General features: G+C 42.7%; 1 protein-coding gene across 1 annotated transcript in view; it reads left to right on the top strand.

Moving 5' to 3' along the window:
- The window catches only part of slc26a5 (solute carrier family 26 member 5), an 86,744-nt gene that overhangs the window by 31,561 nt on the left and 31,492 nt on the right, over positions 1-23,691 (top strand). The window contains exons 2-5 of the mRNA XM_060903500.1: positions 14,793-15,007; positions 15,254-15,393; positions 15,972-16,082; positions 19,630-19,802. Coding sequence (XP_060759483.1) covers positions 14,856-15,007; positions 15,254-15,393; positions 15,972-16,082; positions 19,630-19,802 — 576 coding nt within the window. The 5' untranslated portion in view covers positions 14,793-14,855. The remainder of the gene's footprint in view (positions 1-14,792; positions 15,008-15,253; positions 15,394-15,971; positions 16,083-19,629; positions 19,803-23,691) is intronic.

The raw sequence follows: 23,691 nt of genomic DNA, 5'->3' as shown, positions 1-23,691 counted from the left end.
CTACTAGGATATCAGCTCATATACCATGAGTAGAGAAAAGAAGAAATCTTTGTCACATGCACACTTCAAGCACAGTGAAATTCATCCTCTGCATTTAACCCATCTGAAGCAGTGAACGCACGCGCGCGCACACCAAACAAAATGGCGGAGTGTGTTGCTGAACCAACCAAGGATGAAATAAAAACTCTACTCGAACAAAACCCAAAAAATACAAAAAAGCAACAAAATATGGAATAAAAGTATTTGATGGTAAGGACATATCTTTTTATTTTTCAAGAATGATCACATTTTTCACAAATTGCTCCTGTTATTTCGCCGGTTTGTTTACGCGGAAATGATTGTCAGATGTTTCGTATAAAGTTTCTATTTATCAGATTTGCAAAAAATGCTGTTTTTCAAAATCCAGTGAATGTGGAGAGAATGTTATTCTACTCAATTTCATCATACGTGGATTATAGCGCCATCAGCTCATGTACGACTCGATTTTGAGGAATAACTAATGTATAAAACACACACACACACACACACACACTTGCACCTTACAAACAAATGCAAGACAGGTTTTGCAAATGCAATGAAAGATTGCACATAAATCAGGAACATTTTTTTGCACACTTTTTGTATATAATTCAGTGATTCATTTTGCTCCTAATGACTATGAGTCAAACTGACTCACCACATATTAAATCAATGAGTCAAAAATTTCCAAAGTGAGTCAAAATTACAATACACACTTTAAAAACAAAAAACACAATAGTTATCACTGCCACACTTAAATCATTTAATTCCAACATGTGAACAATTGTGTGAGTTATTCATCTAAGCAAACAATAACAATTTTCAGAATAAAAAAAAGAAAAAAGTATGGAATTAAACAGAATAGTTATTATGGCTGTTTTGACTAGAATTCAAATGCTCCCGGACCCCACAAAGAAATCAATTTGCTTTGCACTTTCATGCGTTTATTTGGCATGATTTTCACATTAAATGCGTTTTCAAATGTACTGCAGTAGCGTTGTTAATGTAAACACTCCTTATCGTTGACCGATGCTACTTCCGCCTAGTGTTTCTGTTAACTCGATCTCGATTGGTCAGTCTTTTTATATCATCCAATGAAAAATTTTCTACTATTAATTCATATTTCCTAAATTTCTAAACCTTTTTACTGAATACCATAGCAAAACTTTAACTGAATTTCCCATTTGATAGGCGCTATTCATATGTTTGGTAAGTAGAAACAAATTTAGATCAATCTTTTATTACCGCAAAGAAATGCTTTGGCAAACATAAATTTTATCGATTAGTACGAGAGAGCTATTTTCACTTGCTTCAAATCGAGGCTGGAAAGGATTTGCATATGCCGAAGCTTTCCAGCCAATGAAATTGCCAACACGTTGCTGACGGAATTAAACGAAGCTAAATATAGGCCCGCCAAGTAAAAAAGACTATAGTAGTCGATAAATGAAGCATTATAACAACAGTTCAGTCATGTTGAACGAGAAAAATATAGCGTCGTTAGGACCTTGCCACTCAGAACAACCTCGAGCTACATCCCTTCGCTCTATATCCTGAATGAAGAGAAGTAACTTGAGGATGTTCCGAGTGCGACCTTGCATCAAAAATATGCACCACAAGCAAAACATCTGCGTCATTTATTTTAAAATTGCGTAAAATACGCATGACGCAGGGCAAAATGAATCACTGATAATTTCGTCTAATTTGAGGAGAACATTTGTTTCATTGACATATTAAAAAGCGTATTTTAGCCATGTTCAGTTTGTGACATTCATCAGAAAATGCACATGTTGGAATGAAAGCTGGAACAAAAAGCCGATGAAATGAGGATAAGGAGACGAGAAGGTCGTGAAGTGTGGGGGCAGGAGATGAGTGTTCAGAATGATAAGGCAAGGCAAGTTTATTTCTATAGCACATTTCATACACAGTGGCAGTTCAATGTGCTTTACAGAAGTAAAAGCAAAACAGTAAACAATAGAGAATAAAATTACATAAAATAAATGGGAAAAATTTAATAAGAAACAATAGTAGAAATAAAATGAAGTAGAAGTTCAAATAGGGGGAGAAAAAAACAAAACAAAAAAAACAGCAGAATCAAATAGAATAAAAGTTAAGTAAAATTTGAAACATGCAGAAACTGTAAAAGTACAGATTATAAAAACATGTATAGAAGACAATATTAATTATTTAACAGAAAGCATCTGAAAACAGCTTGGTCTTTAACCTAGATTTGAAGCTGCCAACAGCAGGAGCATTTTTGATGTCCTCTGGCAGTTGGTTCCATAGCTGTACTGCATAGTAGCTAAAAGCTGCTTCACCACACTTTGTTTTAACAACAGGTTTTACCAGTAAATTTTTCTGCTGTGATCTGGTAGATCTGATTGGGTTAGGCCGCTGCAACATATCAGAGAGGTAATTGGGCCCTGTACCATTTAGAGATTTGTACACCAGCAGCAATGCTTTAAAGTCAATTCTGTAGCTTACTGGAAGCCAGTGAAGGGACCTTAGAATTGGAGTAATGTGCTCTGTTCTTTTTGTTCGTGTGAGAACCCTCGCCGCTGCATTTTGAACCAGCTGAAGTCGTTTGATGGTCTTTTTTGGCAGGCCTGTGAAAAGGCCATTGCAGTAATCAACCCTACTAGAGATGAAGGCATGTATAAGTTTTTCCAGATCATTTTTTGACATAAGTCCTCTTAGTTTGGAAATGTTTTTTAGGTGATAAAATGCCGTTTTAGTGATTGCTTTTATGTGACTGTCAAAGTTTAGCTTGCTGTCCATGAAAACACCAAGATTTTTAACCATTTCTTTAGTTTTAATCCCTTTTGTGTCAAGAATACTGGTAATCCTGAGTCTTTCATCTTTTTTTTCCAAATAGAATTACTTCTGTTTTATCTGTGTTCAGCTGAAGAAAATTTTGTGACATCCAGCTATTGATTTGATCGATACACTGGTAGAGACATTCAAGGGGGGCATAATCATTAGGTGATAGAGCAAAATAAATTTGGGTGTCATCTGCATAGCAGTGATACAAAATTGAGTTGTTCTTGATAATTTGCCCAAGTGGGAGCATATAAAGGTTGAAAAGTAATGGTCCAAGAATCGACCCCTGGGGGACACCACAGGTCAAGGACATTGACGTTGAGGAACAATTTCCCATGGTAACAAAGAAGCTTCTATCTTTTAAGTATGAATTTAAACAATTGAATAACTTTACCAGTCAACCCAACCCAGTGTTCAAGTCGATATAGCAGTATGTTGTGATCAACAGTATCAAAAGCTGCACTAAGGTCCAGTAATACCAGGACGATGTTTTGCCTGCATCAGTATTAAGACGTATGTCATTTATAACTTTAATCAGCGCTGTTTCAGTGCTATGATTGGCACGAAAACCTGACTGAAAATTATCAAAACGGCTGTTTGATATCAAGAAGGCAGTTAATTGATTGAAGACAATTTTTTTTCAAGGATTTTCCCGATGAATGGTAGATTTGATATTGGCCTGTAGTTATTTAATACTGAAGGATCCAGATTATATTTTTTAAGTAGGGGCTTTACAACGGCTTTTTTCAGGGACACAGGAACAACGCCAGTCTCCAGGGATGTATTTATAATTTGAAGCACATCTGTAATTATAAGATGTAGAACAGACTTAAAGTTGGTGGGCAGAATGTCCAATTCAGATGTTGAGGAACTGAGATTTTGTACAGTTTTTTCAAGAGTCTCATAATCAATTAAACAAAATTCTGACATTGTGTTGAAGTTATCTATTTGTGTCATTGGTGATTGCAGTTTTTCAATTTTTTGCAACTGAGATATATTATGAGCAATATTCTGCCGTATTTTATCAATTTTACCTTTGAAGAAGGATGCAAACTCATTGCATTTATTAACTGAGAGTTGTTCAGGTGCTAATTGTGGTGGGGGATTAGTTAGCTTCTCTACTGTTGAAAATAGCACACGGGCATTGTTCATATGTCTGTTTATGATATTGGAGAAGAAAGACTGTCTTGCTTTACGAATTTCATAATTATAATTACAAAGCATCTCTTTATGGATTTGATAATGGATGTGAAGTTTAGATTTGCGCCATTTTCTTTCAGTCTTTCTACATTCTCTCTTTAGCAGTTTAACAGCCGGGTACTGCTTCCATGGTGCTTTCTGCTTATCATTGACTCTTTTGATTTTGAATGGAGCAATATCATCCATAATTTGGGTTATATTTAAATTAAAAATTTCCAGTAAATCATCTACAGAGTCTGACATTTTGGTTGAGTTCTGAGAGAGAGCTTGCTCAAAGAGAACACGTGTTGTCTTTTATGACTCTCCTGCCTATAGTCGTTGAGCTGTTCTGAATGTGAGGAGACATAGAAACATCAGAGAAAACACAGAAATGATCAGATAAGGCCAGGTCAACAACAGTATTAGAAACAGTAAGACCCTTTGTGATGACGAGGTCAAGAGTATGACCACGAGAGTGGGTCGGCCCCTGTACATGTTGTACTAGGTCGAAGTTGTCAATAAGTGCAAGTAGTTCTTTGGCATAAATGTTATCAGTATTATCTACATGCAAGTTAAAATCCCCAGATATAATAAGACAATCAAACTCTAAGCAAATGACTGACAACAGTTCACCAAACTCTTCAAGAAAGACTTTGGCTGAATGTCTCGGAGGCCTGTAAATAGTTAATAATAATATGTTAGGAGAGCATGTAACAAGTGCACATAAGTGTTCAAAGGATGTAAAATCACCAAGTGAGGATTGTTTACATTGAAAAGAGGCTTTGAATATATTTGCGATCCATCCACCTTTCCCCTGTCGGGTAACATTCAAAAAATTTAAAATTTGGGGGAGCTGCTTCAATAAGGGTGGTAGCACTATTTGCTTGATCCAGCCAAGTTTCAGTTAGAAGCAAAAAATCAAGATTGTGTTTGCAAATAAGATCATTAATTAAAAATGACTTGTTTGAAAGTGATCTAACGTTCAGAAGAGCTAGCTTTACAGAAAGTCTAGAAGTAATATCCGCTTGGGCACTCTCTGATATTGTTTTAAAACAGGAAGGAGATTAGATTGGTTTACCCCCTGGGTTAAATGTGCTCTATGTTTTCTATTTCTTATCAACACAGGAATAGAGAATGGCATAAGATAAGATACTGCAGGATAGTTCTCAGTGCATGAAAAGCGTGAAACATTTCAAAACATGTATCGTCATATCGCTGAGCTGTAAGAGCAGACTGCAGTCTGCTGGGGTTTTTTTTTTTTTTTTTTTTTTTTTTAAAGAAGCTTTGCAGTCAAGTATCTTAGAAATGTCTCAGATTAATGTGATATGATGGCAGAGCTCCCTGCACAAGTGACGCTCCATATTTAAGAGAATATAGTAATGTATCAGTCTGTTTATTTTTTATAACCGTATAACAACCGTACATACGATGTCCCACCACAGGGAACCCGATCGTAAGTGCAAGGCAATGGATCTCAAACACCTGACTACCAGGCAACAAAATCTTTATTTACGTAAGCTAGATGGGGCAGTGGTGGCTACTGGTTAAGACTTTGGGTTACTGATCTGAAGGTCATGGGTTCAATTCCCAGCACTGACGAGCTGTCACTGTTGGGCCCTTGAGCAAGGCCCTTAACCCACTCTGCTCCAGGATCACTTTGTCATGTACCCCTTGTTGTATGTCGCTCTGAATAAGAGCCTCTAATAAATGTCTGTAATGTCATTTGTTTTTTGTCCAGCACTCATCTTTAATTTGTTTTTAAAAAATAACGTGGGATTATTTACAAAGACATTTTACAGAAAAACACATTCATGACAGTTTCATTATAAATGAGTTAAAACAATTTTATTAGTTCAGAAGCTTGTTGGACAGGTGACAGTGTAAGCAGATGACTCTTTGACATATCGAGGTCGCAGCTTGAACCCTCGGAGCTCATACAGTGGTGCTTGAAAGTTTGTGATCCCTTTAGAATTTTCTATATTTCTGCATAAATATGACTTAAAACATCTCATCTCATTATCTCTAGCCGCTTTATCCTTCTACAGGGTCGCAGGCGAGCTGGAGCCTATCCCAGCTGACTATGGGCGAAAGGCGGGGTTCACCCTGGACAAGTCGCCAGGTCATCACAGGGCTGACACATAGACACAGACAACCATTCACACTCACATTCACACCTACGCTCAATTTAGAGTCACCAGTTAACCTAACCTGCATGTCTTTGGACTGTGGGGGAAACCGGAGCACCCGGAGGAAACCCACGCGGACACGGGGAGAACATGCAAACTCCACACAGAAAGGCCCTCGCCGGCCCCGGGGCTCGAACCCAGGACCTTCTTGCTGTGAGGCGACAGCGCTAACCACTACATCACCGTGCCGCCCATTTATTGAGGAAAATGATCCAATATTACATATCTGTGAGTGGCAAAAGTATGTGAACCTCTAGGATTAGCAGTTAATTTGAAGGTGAAATTAGAGTCAGGTGTTTTCAATCAATGGGATGACAATCAGGTGTGAGTGGGCACCCCGTTTTATTTAAAGAACAGGGATCTATCCAAGTCTGATTTTCACAACACGTTTGTGGAAGTGTATCATGGCACGAACAAAGGAGATTTCTGAGGACCTCAGAAAAAGCGTTGTTGATGCTCAGCAGAGACAACAACCCCAAGCACACAAGTCGTTCCACCAAAGAATGGTTAAAGAAGAATAAAGTTAATGTTTTGGAATGGCCACGTCAAAGTCCTGACCTTAATCCAATGGAAATATTGTGGAAGGACCTGAAGCGAGCAGTTCATGTGAGGAAACCCACCAACATCCCAGAGTTGAAGCTGTTCTGTACGGAGGAACGGGCTAAAATTCCTCCAAGCCGGTGTGCAGGACTGATCAACAGTTACCGCAAACGTTTAGTTGCAGTTATTGCTGCACAAGGGGGTCACACCAGATACTGAAAGCAAAGGTTCACATACTTTTGCCACTCACAGATATGTAATACTGGATCATTTTCCTCAATAAATAAATGACCAAGTATAATATTTTTGTCTCATTTGTTTAACTGGGTTCTCTTTATCTACTTTTAGGACTTGTGTGAAAATCTGATGATGTTTTAGGTCATATTTATGCAGAAATATAGAAAATTCTAAAGGGTTCACAAACTTTCAAGCACCACTGTACACTGTGTTCAGGTGAGGAGGAAGTTTTCAGTAGGTTTTTCCCCCGAAGGTTTTTATCATACTATGGGTTTGTTTTTCATATCAGGCAGTGTACAGGATCTGTGTGGGGTTTTTTTTTTGTTTTTTGTTTTTTTTATTCTGCAACTCGTGTAAACATAATTATTGTAGAGATCAGTAGTAATGATTATCATCTTCCCTCATTTGTGGATAATCTATATCGATTAGTTCTTATGTGCGATGATATTGGATGGTAACTCTCCAGTAGTGATGTAAAGTAGAGGTCTGCGCAGGTCGGATTTTTCAGTCCCGCTCCCACCTGCGCCCGCATTGTGCAGTCCCGCTCCCGCCTGCGCCCACAAAAAAATTATGATTTCCAGTCCCGCGCCTGCCATATTTTGTCCCGCTCCCGCCCGCAAATCCCGGATGATGCAGACGTTCGCGTTATTTCTCAGGAAAGTTCTTGTCTTGACACAGCGTGATGGTGCCCCGCCCCCTACTTTGAGTGGATTTGAGCATAAATATCTACAGCTCACATTCACGTTTATTATTTACGTTGTTTCTGAATTCAGCATGTAGTGTCTCTAATAATAATAATAATAATAATTAGTGCTGTCAAGTGATTAAAATATTTTTAATCGCGAATCGTACATTATCACATGAGAAACATAATTCTCTGATCAGCATAAAAAAGTGAAATGGGCTTGCTTTGTACCAATGGGTTTGTTTGTTTGTTTTTATTTATTGCAAAGCAGAGCTAGTAAGAGAAGTGAATTGATTTACTGCTTGAGTTAGTCTACAACTCTAATCAGAGAGACAGGTTACACAGTGACGGTAGGCTTGACTCAATGCTATCCCAGAAATCCTTCCTGTAATATGCAAATTTGGCCGCCTCTGATTGGACAGCCAAATTTGCATATATAGTCAAGCCTACAGTCACTGTGTAACCTGTCTCTCTGATTAGAGTTGTAGACTAACGCAAGCAGTTAATCACTTCACTCATGGTTCTCTTGCTAGCTGGGTGTGAACTGCGAGTCATTAGAGTGATCAAAGGATTTCCCGTTAGGGTGATCAGTGGCAAATTTAAGATGCCATTCCTCACTCAATCTGGCAATCTGACTCTCTCTGCAAATTTAGGCATCTTAAAATGTTTTTATTAATGCCAAATAAAATATCCAGCACAAATTATATATGATAGACATAAATTAATAATTTATAAATTTTATTTCAAACACGTTTTTAGTTAGTGGGACTGCAGCTTATCACCGCTCCCACCCGCGCCGCATATGTGCACTCCTGCTCCCGCCCGCGCGCGCATATGTGCACTTCCAGTCCCGCCCGCGCCCGCAATGAGCTTTCAAAATTTGTCCCGCGCCGCACTGCTTTGCGGTGGGTCCCGCTGGAGCGCAGGGCTCTAATGTAAAGTGAAAGCGCTGGTTCACTGCTGTCCCCCAGGCACCCAGCAGAGTCGCACCATAATAAATGTGCTGGTGTTGTTTCTGGCGCATGGCATGTGGCGTCAAAGAAAGGAATAAATAAGTATTGTAACCGCAATGCCTCGTCTCGTCTTCTTCCGCTTATCCGTGACGGGGTCGCGGAGGCAGCAGTCTAAGCATGGAAGCCCAAACTTCCCTTTCCCCAGACACCTCGGCCAGCTCATCGGGAAGAACACCGAGGCGTTCCCAGGCCAGCCGAGAGACATAATCCCTCCAGCGTGTCCTGGGTCTTCCCCGGGGCCTCCTCCCGGGGGGACATGCCTGGAACACCTCACCAGGGAGGCGTCCAGGAGGCATCTGAAAAAGACGCCCGAGCCACCTCAGCTGGTTCCTCTCGATGTGGAGGAGCAGCGGCTCTACTCCGAGCTCCTCCTGAGTGACTGCTTCTCACCCTATCTCTAAGGGAGCGCCCAGCCACCCTGCGAAGGAAACTCATTTCAGCCGCTTGTATCCGCGATCTTGTTCTTTCGGTCATTACCCAAAGCTCATGACCATAGGTGAGAGTCGGAACGTAGATTGACCGGTAAATCGAGAGCTTCGCCTTTTGGCTCAGCTCCTTCTTCACCACGACGGACCAGTAAAGCGACCGCATCACTGCGGAGGCTGCACCGATCCGCCTGTCGATCTCACGCTCCATCCTTCCCTCACTCGTGAACAAGATCCCGAGATACTTAAACTCCTCCACTTGAGGCAGGACTTCTCCACCAACCTGGAGAGGGCAAGCCACCCTTTTCCGGTCGAGAACCATGGCCTCGGACTTGGAGGTGCTGATTCTCATCCCAGCCGCTTCACACTCGACTGCAAACCGCCCCAGTGCATGCTGAAGGTCCTGGTTTGAAGAAGCCAACAGGACATCATCATCCGCAAAAAGCAGAGATGAAATCCTGTGGTTCCCAAACAGGATTCCTTCCGGCCCCTGGCTGCGCCTAGAAATTCTGTCCATAAAAATTATGAACAGAACCGGTGACAAAGGGCAGCCCTGCTGGAGTCCAACATGCACTGGGAACAGGTCTGACTTACTGCCGGCAATGCGAACCAGACTCCTGCTCCGTTCGTACAGGGACCGGACAGACCTTAGCAAAGAGCCCCGAACCCCATACTCCCAAAGCACCCCCCACAGAATACCACGGGGTCACGGTCGAATGCCTTCTCCAGATCCACAAAGCACATGTGGACTGGTTGGGCAAACTCCCATGAACCCTCGAGCACCCTATGAAGGGTAAAGAGCTGGTCCAGTGTTCCGCGACCAGGACGAAAACCGCATTGTTCCTCCTGGATCCGAGGTTCGACTATTGGTCGAATTCTCCTCTCCAGTACCCTGGAGTAAACTTTCCCTGGGAGGCTGAGAAGTGTGATTGGAGCACACTCTCCGGTCCCCTTTCTTAAAAAGAGGGACCACCACCCCAGTCTGCCACTCCAGAGGCACTGTCCCCGACCGCCACGCGATGTTGCAGAGGCGTGTCAACCAAGACAGCCCCACAACATCCAGAGACTTGAGATACTCAGGGCGGATCTCATCCACCCCTGGTGCCTTGCCACCGAGGAGCTTGCAAACCACCTCAGTGACTTCGGCTTGGGTAATGGACGAGTCCACCTCTGAGTCATCAGCTTCAGTCTCCTCAGTGGAAGACATGACGGTGGGATTGAGGAGATCCTCAAAGTATTCCTTCCACCGCCCGATAATGTCCTCAGTCGAGGTCAACAGCTCCCCACCCGCACTGTAAACAGTGTTGGCAGAGTACTGCTTCCCCCTCCTGAGGCGCCGGACGGTTTGCCAGAATTTCTTCGAGGCCGACCGATAGTCCTTCCTCATGGTCTCCCCGAACTCCTCCCAGTTCCGAGTTTTTGCCTCCGCAACTGCCCGAGCTGCAGCACGCCTGGCCTGCCGATACCCGTCGGCTGCCTCAGGAGTCCCGGAGGTCAACATGGCCCGATAGGACTCCTCCTTCAGCTTGACGGCATCCCTTACTTCCGGTGTCCACCACCGGGTTCGGGGATTGCTGCCATGACAGGCACCGGAGACCTTGCGGCCACAGCTCCGAACAGCTGCGTCCACAATGGAGGTAGAGAACATGGTCCACTCAGACTCGATGTCCCCCGCCTCCCTCGGAAGCTGGGAAAAGCTCTCCCGGAGGTGGGAGTTAAAGACCTCCCCAACAGAGTGTTCGGCCAGACGTTCCCAGCAGACCCTCACCATACGTTTGGGCCTGCCAGGTCTGTCCAGCTTCCTCCTCCGCCAGCGGATCCAACTCACCACCAGGTGGTGATCAGTTGACAGCTCAGCCCCTCTCTTCACCCGAGTGTCCAAGACATAGGGCCGGAGATCAGATGAAACGATTACAAAGTCAATCATCGACCTCCGACCTAAGGTGTCCTGGTGCCACGTGCACTTATGGACACCCCTATGCTCTCAGGCAACCCTCTCGTTCACTGGGGTAAACTCCAACACATGGCGGCTGAGCTGGGGAGCTATAAGCAAGCCCACACCAGCCCGCCGCCGCTCACCACGGGCGACTCCAGAGAAGTGGAAAGTCCAGCCCCTCTCGAGGAGCTGGGTTCCAGAGCCCAAGCTGTGCGTGGAGGTGAGCCCGACTATCTCTAGCCGGTACCTCTCAACCTCCCGCACAAGCTCAGGCTCTTTTCCCCCCCAGCGAAGTGACATTCCATGTCCCAACAGCCAGCCGCTGTGTCCGGGGATCAGGTCGTCGAGGCCCCTGCCTTCGACTGCCACCCAATCCACACTGCACCAAACCCCTACTGCTACCTCTGTGGGTGGTGAACCCACAGGAGGTCGGGCCCACGTCACCTCTTCGGGCTGAGCCCGGCCGGGCCCCATGGGCAAAGGCCCGGCCACCAAGCGCTCGCATACGAGCCCCAACCCCGGGCCTGGCTCCAGGGTGGGGCCCCGGCTGCGTCCTACCGGGCGACGTCACGGTCCTGGATTTTTTTTCTCCATAGGGGGTTTTTGGTGAACTGCTCTTGGTCTGGCCTGTCACCTAGGACCTGTCTGCCTTGGGAAACCCTAACAGGGGCATAATGCCCCCGACAACATAGCTCCTAGGATCATTCAAGCACACAAACCCCTCCACCACAATAAGGTTTCAGTTCTAGGAGGGGTGGCAGTTCTAGGAGGGGCAATGCGTCTCTCGTTATTGGTCTCCCTGTCACAAGACAATGCAGTGATTTATTGAGGTGAAAAACACATGACAATTCGATGGTTCATTCATGGTGCTTTGTATTATTTATTATTATCCCATCTGACCATAAGGCCGGTGCGCTGTTGCAGTGGCGAGGCGTCTGTTGTCCACATTTCAGTTAAATCGTATCTCCTCTGTCAGTTCTCCACAGATTTTCTATTCTGATTGCTTTCTTTGAAAGAACTCGTCACTCCACACAAAACCTGGTCATAGTTTTGTCAGATTTTTTTGCTAACGAGTTATTATTTCGGTCTAATTAGTGAATTTTCCGGGCCTCTTGCTAGAATTGTATCTCCTCTCTCATTTCTCATCCGATTCCAGTTCTGATCGATGGTTTGGGTCGATCTTCCCTCTGGGAACATAACTTGTTTGTTTTCTGATTTTCCTGTTGTAAACAATTTGTATACATACATACATACATACATACATACATACATACATACATACATACATACACACACTTTATTTCAGACACCAGAAGTCCATATAGCATTTAAATATATTTAAAAAAAAAAAAAAAAGCAGTATAAATGATAAATAAGGACAAAAAAAAAAGCAAAGAAATAACAAGCACATACGTCAGGACAGTTATAAAAAATATAAACTCTTGCACCAATGCCTCCTAAGCCCGGACGTAAAACGGTAGCAGCTTTTTAGCGGACTGGCCAAGGCCTCAATTATAGCATTCTCAGACCTATCTATACGGCACATAAAACTGTACATTAAATGTCTTAAAAGTGCTTCAAAAGTTGGCACTGCAGAGGACCCAAATAATTCACTGCCACTATGCCACCTAGGGACCCTGAGTAGCAGCCTCATTGCATCATTATATGCTACCTTGAGTCGCTGCATACTACCCTTTTTAAAGCAGGACCACAATTGAGAAGTGTATAAAGGTGTGATGTACGTTCTGAACAAGGAGCATTTCACATCATTGGAGCACATAAACTTACATATAAGCATATTAGCTTGGGAATAAATTTTACATCTCTGTCGATAGATGTCCTTGTCATCTGACCAGTCATCGGATATGACATGTCCAAGATATTTTATTTCATCACACACAGCAAGAGGACCACCTGACAAGGAAAACGTGGGAAAATTTGATTTCCTGTCCCCAACGCTTCTAACTATCATTATTTGGCTCTTCTTAGCATTATACTGTATATCATGATCCAGGCCATACTGAGAGCACAGCACACCTTTAACATCTGCTGTCGCCCAGCACTATAAGGACACAGCAGGACCAAGTCATCTGCATACATCAAATGGTTAACAATAGTGTTGCCCACAAGGCAGCCAGTTTTTAGTCCATTTAACTGATCAGAGAGATAATCCATATACACATTAAATAAAATAGGAGACAAAATCCCACCTTGACGCACTCCATTACTGACAGAAAATGGAGCCGACACAACATTATCCCATTTAACCTGAAACATTTGATGAGCATACCAAAACACTAATATTCTCACTAAAGGCTTAGGGACACCTCGATCTAACAACTTTAGAAATAATTTTTCATGATTGATTCTATCAAATGCTTTAGATGCGTCAATGAAGCACAGGAAAACGGTTGAGTTCAGGCTAGTGTATCTTGCTACAATCTCTTTGTGAGGGAACCGATCAGTGAGGCATAAGGACACAAGGAGGTTTAGTTCAAAGTAAAGGGTTTTTATTACCCAGAAAATGATCAAAGATAAATAAAAGCCACAAACTGAAAATTAGGCCTATAAAATAAATCAACAAAGGTATAAAGACATAAGACACAAAACTAACGTGACTTTAACTAAACAAAGACTGACTTGACACGATGAGACAAAAGGGAAGATATATCGGCTTGGCCAAACCAAAAGACACAAAAAGGGGATAAACTAAATACATAAGCTTAAATCATAACACAGAACAAAGCAACTAAGGCCAAATTCCCCCCTCAGGCACACGGGAGATATAGTACGGCCCAATTCGTCGGCGCCGAGACTTAGGTTTTCTCAGCCCTCAGCCACGCCTTTGCCCAAACAGGAAGGGACCGCCCCCAACACTCAACCAGGTAACTCAAGACAAAAAAACACATGATTAGTGCCAAACAAATAATATAACCTTACAGTGTTAAAATGTGTGCACCCATATAAAACAATGTAAGGCTAAAGAAAGTAAACTAATAAAATAAATAAATAAAACAAAATGTGAACTGAGTTATTTGAGCATGATAGCACATGTGACTGCAAACAACAAAATGTGCAGCAAATCTATAATGTACCAAAAGAAATTAATAATATGCATTGGAAGAGTGAGGGCTGATGTTACCATGTGTGGCTGGAGCCATCACACTCTTTGAGAGCATATATACATAGGTCAGTCCCATGCTTTCTTTTAAAACCAAACTGATTATCGTGAGTATACAAACCACTTTGTATACCCTTTACCACTTTGTTTATTTTCAGTTAAATAGTGTCTCCTCAGCTCTCAATGGATTTCAGTTCTGATTGTTTTATTTGAAAGAACTCGACCTTCTGCACAACACTTGCTCGTTGTGTTTTTGTCAATTTTTTGTAAACAAATTAGTCACTAGGTCGACTTAACACATATATTTTCTTCTGACTAGAATTGTATCTCCTCTCTCATTTATCATGCGATTTCAGTTCTGATCGATGTTTTGGGTCGATCTTCCCTCGGGGAACAGAATGTAGTCCTTTGTTGATGTTCCTGTTGTAAACAGTTTGTGGTGGAGGTTGGTCCTCTCTCACATCGTCACATTTCAGTTCTGTTCGATGTTTTGGTCGTCATGGTTGGTTTGATGGCAGGACAGATGAGATACTACGTCCTTGATGTTCTGGTTGTCCTGTCGCTCCACCACGTTTGTTTGTTTGTTTGTTTGTCATGTCAATGTCATTATCAATATTTATTTCCTGTGTGAACAGGAAGAGGAAAGAGTTGCATCAGTTGCGTCTCCGTGCTCTGTGTCATGTTCCTTCTGCGTTGTTATGGATCATGTAAACGGCGACGTTGAGTCCTGCTCTGTGCTGGTGTACCGACTGGAGAGGCCCGTGTTCAGTGAGGAACACCTCGACACCCAACTGCATAAGAAAGAACGGACCCTGAAACCTGTTGGACAGAGACTCGCTGAACACTGCCGGTAATCTTTTGAGCTTGAATTGTTTACGGTGTGATTTACTGTCCCTTAAATCCTGTGTGTTAAAGTCTACTGTCATTATTTCTGAAATTGAGCTTCCTTTCACCTTCCTTCCTTTAATTACAGCAACACTGGATTTCTGTAATTACAGTCTGAAAAAGCATGTGGTTTAACGGGATGTGACATGAGATAATGCTTCCAGCGCGCTCGCTCACTCTCTCTCACACCGTTTTTTTTTTTCCCCATCAGCTGTTCATCTGAAAGAGCCAAATCCACCATCTTCGGCCTTCTTCCCATCTTATCATGGCTGCCGTCGTATCCAGTGAAGGATTATCTGTTCGGAGACATCGTTTCAGGCCTTAGCACAGGAGTCATGCAGCTGCCTCAAGGTTGGGATCGTGTACCAGTGATGAGCGTGTGTGTTTGTGCTTCCCATGGGGCATTTATAAAGAATAGATCACAAAATAAGGTTTATAAAGAACTGTCTATAGATCTCGAACACTTATCAATCTAAACATCAAGCTACTGATGAACAGTAAACAATATAAACAGCAAGAAAAGACAGGTGTAAAGTGGCACTGTGTGTTTGTGTGAAAATGTTCACTTTAGTGCAGAATGATCTAAATTGTCTCTGGGATTTTGGTCCAATCCGAATCCGTCATGTTGGTCATTTTTGCGAACTGTTGTGTCGTAGCGTCAGGAACGACAGCATACGGCTCTGAGTGGCGCAACAGGACACCGTTCACGCTGTTGATTGGAGCTCATGAGATTGAATCCTGATACTCTCACAGCTATTCATGAGATTGGCTAGTGCCACTGTGGTTGACAGGAGAGCATGAGTATGCCCCTCCCACTCAGAGAGCATGGCCAGTCAGGGGTGTCTGTGGGGAATGTATGTGGAAGAGGGCAGAAAGCACTTTCCTCAGAGTGATTTACACTGCACCCCTCTCTCCCCCTTCCCCACCAGGTCTTGCCTATGCGATGTTAGCTGCTGTTCCTCCAGTCTATGGCCTGTACTCATCGTTCTATCCTGTTGTTCTCTACACGTTCTTCGGCACCTCCAGACACATATCAATAGGTGAGCATCTCTCTGCACCTCACACACTCCTACGTTTTATTTTATATCATCCATCCATCATCTGTAGCGGCTTATCCTGTGCAGGCTTGCAAGCTGGATCCTATCCCAGCTGACTACGGGCGAAAGGCGGGGTTCACCCTGGACAAGTCTCCAGGTCATCACAGGGCTGACACATAGACACAGACAACCATTCACACTCACATTCACACCTACGCTCAATTTAGAGTCACCAGTTAACCTAACCTGCATGTCTTTGGACTGTGGGGGAAACCGGAGCACCCGGAGGAAACCCACGCGGACACGGGGAGAACATGCAAACTCCGCACAGAAAGGCCCTCGCCGGCCACGGGGCTCGAACCCAGGACCTTCTTGCTGTGAGGCGACAGCGCTAACCACTACACCACCGTGCCGCCCCTATTTTATATCATATCTTATTATAATAAATATTAGATAGTTATCTTTATTTTTTCTAATTGTACTCACTTGTTTATTATACTCTGGATTTTATGAGATGCTCAGCATGGTGTGATGAAGTTGAGTTACTGTTATCCTGACAACACACATGTATGACTTTTTAAACTGTTTTATACAGTTTGTTTGTTTTTGTTTGTTTTAAATTTAGGACTTTAATCGTGGAAATTTTCAGAAATCCCCCCCCCCCCCCCCCCCCCAAAAAAAAAAAAAAAAATCCCAGCTCTGTCATTTTTAAACATAATTTTTCTGTGTATTTCTCATTCATTTATTTCTTTAATCTTGGAGAATTTCTGCAGGTTTTTTGTTTCCTCACAAATTTATGATTTTAAAATTTCCGCGAATCTCCGTTTTTTTTTTTTCTCATAAATATTCGACTTCAATCTCAGAAATTGACTTTTTTTTTCACCAGAATATTACTCACCTCCTATAGCTTTGTTTGTTTGTTTGTTTGTTTGTTACCTGTAATAACCCTAATACACAATCTTCCATACTGTATAATGCACTATTTAAAAACACATGACGTTGTGCTGTAGCTGTATTAAACATCTGGAGACGAGTATATTTGTGGTTTTACACTCAGCTGGATTATCCAAAGTGTGCAGACCTTCAGTCCACATGTGTGCTGAAGTTTATTTTGCGGAGTGTAACCATGGAGCAGAAGCTAAAGGGCTAAAACACTCTGTGAGACACAAAACTGAATCGACAGGAAGATAAACACATCCTTCCCTGTGCAGGACTCCTGTGGACTCGAGCTGAGATCTCATGTGTCTCGTGATCAGCACAGTTCCTGTTGAAAAGTGAGCTTTTATGTCCCTTTTTGAGATCTGGTTTTGGGGAAAAAGAAGAAAAGAATGGGCATTTTATCCTCCAGACTTTCTGTAAAAGCCAGTGAATGCCTGAGGCACTGCTGAAGAATAGAATGGAAGATCTTTCAAGGTTTCAGATATATCTCGGAAGAAGGTGTTGATTAATTATCTTTAGCTGCAGCTCTGACAGTAGTGCAGCTCTGAATCACAGTGTTCTACTACTGCGCTTGTTCTAACACGTTATCGTTGCTATAGCAACAGCTCGTTCACAGGAGCGTGTACAGCAGATGCTCGACATGCTGGAAATGTCTTTTTTTTTTTTTTTTTAAGTAAGATGTTTCATTCAGCTGACACTGGACACGTTTGTGGAAGGAGTCTCCAGTGTCAGTGTTTTGTAACAGTCCGAGTTAAAGCCGTGTATGTTTTTGTGACCTAAATCTATATGGAGTGTGATGCCGTTCTTTAATGGTCACAAGTTGTAGTGGTGCAAGAGGATTAAATACTTCAGGAAACTCTATCACCAGACTCCGCCCTCCAGTGCTGTTTGTCCTGAATTCACAAAGATCTTATCCCTATAACCGTGTGTCATGATGACTCGGCATTTCCTGTTATACACTCCTGTAACGTGTTGCACGAGATCCTGTGATTACGATGCTGATAATCTCACAGTGCTGTGGTTTATAAACCACAGCGATCCAAAGCAAAGAGAAAAATTAGTGTTTTGGATAAAATGTCAAACCTGCAGCTTTATGACCCTGAGTTTGTGTTTATTTTACTGTTCAGTCAGTTCAATTCAGTTCAGTTCAGTTGGTCGGGTTCACTGCCCGAACTGATAATCGCATCATCGGTTTTTCTTTGGCTAATCAGACACAATGTTCGCCGCCACTCTTGCCAGAGCGGTTTGGGGCCAGGAGGGCACTTGAGCCAGTCCTGCTGGTCTAGGGAATCGAACCAGCAACCTTTTGGTTCCAAAGCTGTTTCTCCAACCATTAGGCCATGGCTCCCCCTATTTTACTGTATGCAGAGAATATGGACGTCTCTCCTGCTATTACAGGAACACCGTGTATTAAAATGTTTTTATTAACGCGTTAGTTCAAGTAAGTTGTCGTTTCTATAGTAACAGCTCATTCACAGGGACTTGCACAGGGGACCCTTCACTTATCTCGATTAAAAAAGGGTTTGTTAGTTTATTTCATGTTATTGGAATGAGTCTCCAGCCTTGTAACAGTCAGAGGTGAAGTTGGAATTTGATGTTTTTCCAAATCTAAAACTTTGAACTCAAAAGCTGTGGGTTGTTCTGTTTGTTTTTGTGTGATGCCCTTGAGCGAACTATTGATTTATGTGATTTTTCAAAGATCTGGTAACCAAGGAGTTGTGCACTACAGGCAGGTGAGTTCATTAATCTCACTAACTGGGTTTCAGTTGCAGTGTTGCACAAAATAGAAATTTTCTTTAAGAAAAAAAAAAAAGTTGACAGAACATAATTACGACCTGTTCGTGTTTCTGTTGAGTGACGTTATACAGTTTAACGCGATCGTCGTTCCAGTTAAACACAGTGATGGAAAACACGAAATGTGAAAACTATTGCTTCGTTGAATCATCTGAAAAGCCACCTCATGCTAGTGTAAAGTGTTTTGCAATACTTAAGAGTTATTTTCAAAATTCGAAAGTTTCCATTCCTCTTCCTCCCCTTGTCAAATTGTGCATTAAGCAGGTGACTGGAATCACGGTACAGACTCGCCGAGAAACTGGAATGAAGTGCGTGCGTCAGCTGACTCCGAATACGAGGAACGTTTCCTGTGTAAATATTGATGGAAAACAAGTGATGCCGTCCCTGGTGAATTTTTTGTTTTGTGAAGCTTCCAACAAATTTCAGTTTAACCCACCCACCCCAAAAAAACGTAAAAATCTTGTTTTATTTTTTTCTGTTGAATTGTGGTGTGTGTGTGTGTGTGTGTGTGTGTGTGTGTGTGTGTGTGTGTGTGTGTGTTTTCTCCTCACAGCTGGAGGAGCTGAACAGACATTTCCACAAAAATACATGTAACTCTAAATGGATAAAAAGTACAAAGTGTCATTCTCGAATAAATAAAATGATCAACGTTGTAAATGTCTGTGGTGTCCGAGGAATAAACCACTGCAGGTTATGAACAGTAACTCTGCCTCATATTATTGATTAGTGTCCTGTAACATTACGCCCCCCGGTGTGTTAATTCTTTCTAACTTGCTTTGCTCATTGTTGCTGTTGTTGTCGTCTGTCTGTCCTGCAGGCACGTTTGCGGTGATCAGTCTGATGGTTGGAAGCGTGGTGGTGAGAGAGGCTCCAGACTCCATGTTTCCCCTGAACGGGACAAATGGGACGGAGCTGATCGACGTGGCAACTCGAGACGCCAGGAGGGTGCAGGTGGCCGTGGCGCTCACCGCACTCATGGGAATGATTCAGGTACACGGCCGCACCGGAACGGCTCCGAGAGTCCGATCAGTTAAAGATCGGAACAGTGGGATTGGTGTAAACCTCGTCTGAGGAACTGTCTCAGCACTCGACACGACAGCATGGACTGTTTTTAACCCCTTCGGACATCATGTGTACAGTCGTACACATGAAGTTCCATAGTATTTTTTTATTTTTTTATTTTTTCCTAGTGTCCAAAGGGGTTGTACACAGTCTAGCAGAGGTGGGACAAAGTCACTAATGTGCAAGTCACAAGTCAAGGCACTTTTGACCAAGTCAAGTCCAAGTCCTACCCAAGCCAAATCGAGTCCAAGTCTCATTTTTTTCTAAGTCCCTAACAAGTCACCATTTATTCTACAGGCAATCAACACATTTTTGATCACAAATGTATTACCTCTCCACACTGCAGTGTATGTCCTCCTTTTCCAGTCACCTTGGATAAAAATGTCTGCTAAATGTAATGTCAGTGATTCATAGAGTCAGCACAAGTAACTACAGTACACTCATTCTTTTCCATTTTAAAATGTTTTAGAGCTTGTGCCCCAAGACAATCAAAGAATCTCAGAGGAGACAATGATTAGTTAGTTAACGTTAGTAAAGCATCCTAAATTTTCAGTGAGTTTAGTTTGAGTGAGTCAGTGTACATCTGAGGCTAAGGGTGTGAGAATGAGTGAAAGTATGACCATTTCCTGAAATTTTTTATTGGAAAATTAGTGAGAAATTCAAACAAAATTCTAAACAAAACTAGTACTGGTACTGTGTAACAAAAATCATTTTCTTTTCATTTCATTCATGTCATTTTTCACATAAAAATGCTTTTCATGTGCATTTTAAGACATGAAACTCAAAGTCCAAGCTAACAGATGATCTGTGTACTTTTAGAATCAAAGAATGGTTTTCCTTCTGAAGTTAGGCACTGTCCCAACATACAACATGACACGCCTTCAACACAATACAACGTGACTTGAGTACGTTTGTGTGTGTGAGAGAGACCAACTATTCTACAGAAACCATTGTGCATTCACACTTAATTCCCACTGACAGAGAACATACGAACAGGCTCTCCTGTGGCAAAGAATGCCCATTTCCTATCCAAATGAATTTAGCTAATTAAGCCTTTCTTTGAACATCATATCACTGTGAGCTGACTGTGTGTGTGTGTGTGTGTGTGTGTGTGTGTGTGTGTGTGTGTACCAGGTCACCACAGTGGCAAATATCTTTGTAACAAGGTGTCTGTGTGCGTGAGAGAGAGAGAGAGGGAGAGAGAGAGCCACTGACAAACTCCGGAAATATCTGTTCTCCACTACTGAGAGAGGGATGTTGCATCCAATGACCAAATCTGTTAGTATTGAATTTGTGATGGCTTTTTGTTGTGGGTGGGTAGCAGTGGACTGTGTATCTTTTGCAGTAAGGAATCCAGAAATGGACGGCTGCTCTGTCTCACTTGGGATGATCTTGTTCTTCAGATATTCTGCAAATCTAAACAAGAAAAAAAATGTAAATTAGTAGGCCTACTTGTTTTCTGTTTTTAATCATGTAGACATTAACATGTTTTTATCATTTTCAATACCAAAGTCTGAGTTCATTTAATCTGAACATATTTGTTTATACACAGTATAATGTTTAATACAAGCCAGCCAGGATGTTCCCTTAAAGGTCCCATGGCATGGTGGTTTGTTGATGCTTTAAACGGGCTCGTGGAGGTTTCCGGATGTTATATCCGCAGCCTTTCTCGAAATGAACCCTCGGCACGTAGATATAGCCTCCTGGGAGAAAGCCCCATTTCAGCGCTTTTCCCAGTGCGTCGTTTTGCTAATGAGAAGCAGGAGGCGGGGAAGGGTAGAGGGTGGGGGCGGGTCTTATCATTAATATTCATGACATGTAAACGTGTTACCTCTGATTGGCTAACAGCACTGTGACGCTACCTCCAGTGGGTCAGAACAAGCGGATGTGGGTGTCTTGCTATGGCGAGAGAGAAGGAACAAACCGCGAAGGGAAAAATACCGCGCGCTGACGTCATTAAGGTGCGACGCGAGGAAATAAATTCAACAAATGTTTGGGTTTTTACTGAACAAACAAACAAGTAAAATGAACGAGTGACTTAAAAAAAAGAATGTGGGTGTCTTTGTAAAAACTGTTTTGATTGGCTATTATAACAGAGCATGCTGCATGCTTTTTGGTTTTGTAGCGCAGAGTACCTGGCTAACTGCAGGAAGCGGTTAGCTGCACAGCTAATGTAGCCATTGCAAGGCTAACGTGGCACCGATTTTAAAACACGGCAAAAAGACTTAACAGTTCTACACTTACTTGTTCGGTGTTTGTGGCTGATGCGGCAGGGATGCTTGGTACGGACCCAGGCTTCAGTGACAGTTGATGTGCAAAACCTGCCCTGTACTGTCCCAAGTTGTGGAAACATTCCTCAGGAAAATGCTTCCGACAAACATACACCGTCTTAGGTAGACTCGACGGTGTATTATTGGAGTAAATAAAATTAAGCCACTGCGTCTTCAGGGGCTCTCCCGTCGGCAGTAAAAACAGACTCCTTTCTGTGTTGTCACATCCATGTACAGTGCATTTTCCATGTTTGGTGGCAACTTTTGAGCTGGGCGGGCAATCCATACAGTGGGTGGGAATCCAGAGGGGGGGCGTGGGGATCATCTCCCTTGCTGACGTAGGCAAGGGAAGAGCTTATCAACGCGCCGTTTTGACGCGCCATTCTCAAATGTTGGGCATAGTTTGGTTTACACATTATGAAATTTCTAGCCACTGGGGTGACTTAAGGTCAGAAGAACTTATTTTAATGTTAAAAAAACCTCAAAGTGAAAATTTCATGCCATGGGACCTTTAAGCAGTTTAGCTAGACCACAATGCATTCACTAAACACTCGCTAAAATACTGGTAGCCTCAGTAAACACAGAACGTTGTGACGATGTAGCCAGAATCGGAGTCCTCTAGGGCTCTGGCCAGAATGTGAGAATGAAGCCCTGGCAACATTCTAGAGAGCCGTATAATAAAGTAGAATAAACAGTTGTTGTAAATTTCAGAATGTTCAGCGGAATCCTCCAGATCCAAGTTGCGTGCTTTTGGCGAATTTGTTTTCTCGCCAGAGACTAATAAATGCACTGGTAAAGCCACGCTATGTAGAGGCATTGTGTGCCCTGTCGCTTGGGTAAGACTGTGGGATAATGCTTCGCGTCGGAGTAGGCTACACTCCAATCTGTCGGGATGTACTGCGCTATAAAACGTCAGCTGAGCTTACATTTTACATAGCCCAAATGGCCCATTATTCACATTGCCTACATGACACCAGAGAGAGGAAGAGAATAGAATTGAATGTCTCTGATGACGCGTAATCCCAGCACTAATAACACACATCGCACAGCGTCCACGACTTGGTGCAGTACGTAGCAAACAGTTAAACGCCTGGTTTAACTTGCATTGCTAGTCATCTCGTCTCAGTGGTTTAAATGCCTTTCATGACAAGCACTGACTTTCCCATTGCAAAGAGCGAACTTCTGTTTTACATACTTAGTTTGCAGCCTGGGTAACTGTTTGTTTATTTGATTCACGTTTTATCCTTTGCTGTCCGGTTCTTATCATAAGTCTGTGTTGTTCTGACCAGAGCCTTTATAACAATCTTGTAAACGTTCTCTGCTCTGACCAAATCACCACCTTCTGGCTATGCCTTCCCAATGCGTGTTAACTGGTAGCCTAGTCCACATAATCTAACACTAGACTGAACACAAAAGCAATCCAATAAAAAATCTACTTCACTATTTTATATTCAGCAAAGCAAAACAAATCCTTGACAGCGTTAATACATTAACACATTCCACTTCTAGCCACCAACTAGCCTGTACAGATTCTTGCTAGCTGTAGC

The sequence above is a fragment of the Neoarius graeffei genome, chromosome 21 (genome assembly GCF_027579695.1).
Source record: "Neoarius graeffei isolate fNeoGra1 chromosome 21, fNeoGra1.pri, whole genome shotgun sequence".
Lineage (NCBI taxonomy): Eukaryota > Metazoa > Chordata > Actinopteri > Siluriformes > Ariidae > Neoarius > Neoarius graeffei.
The sequence above is the reverse complement of the archived record's forward strand: the minus strand, read 5'-3'. Positions and strand labels throughout refer to the sequence as shown.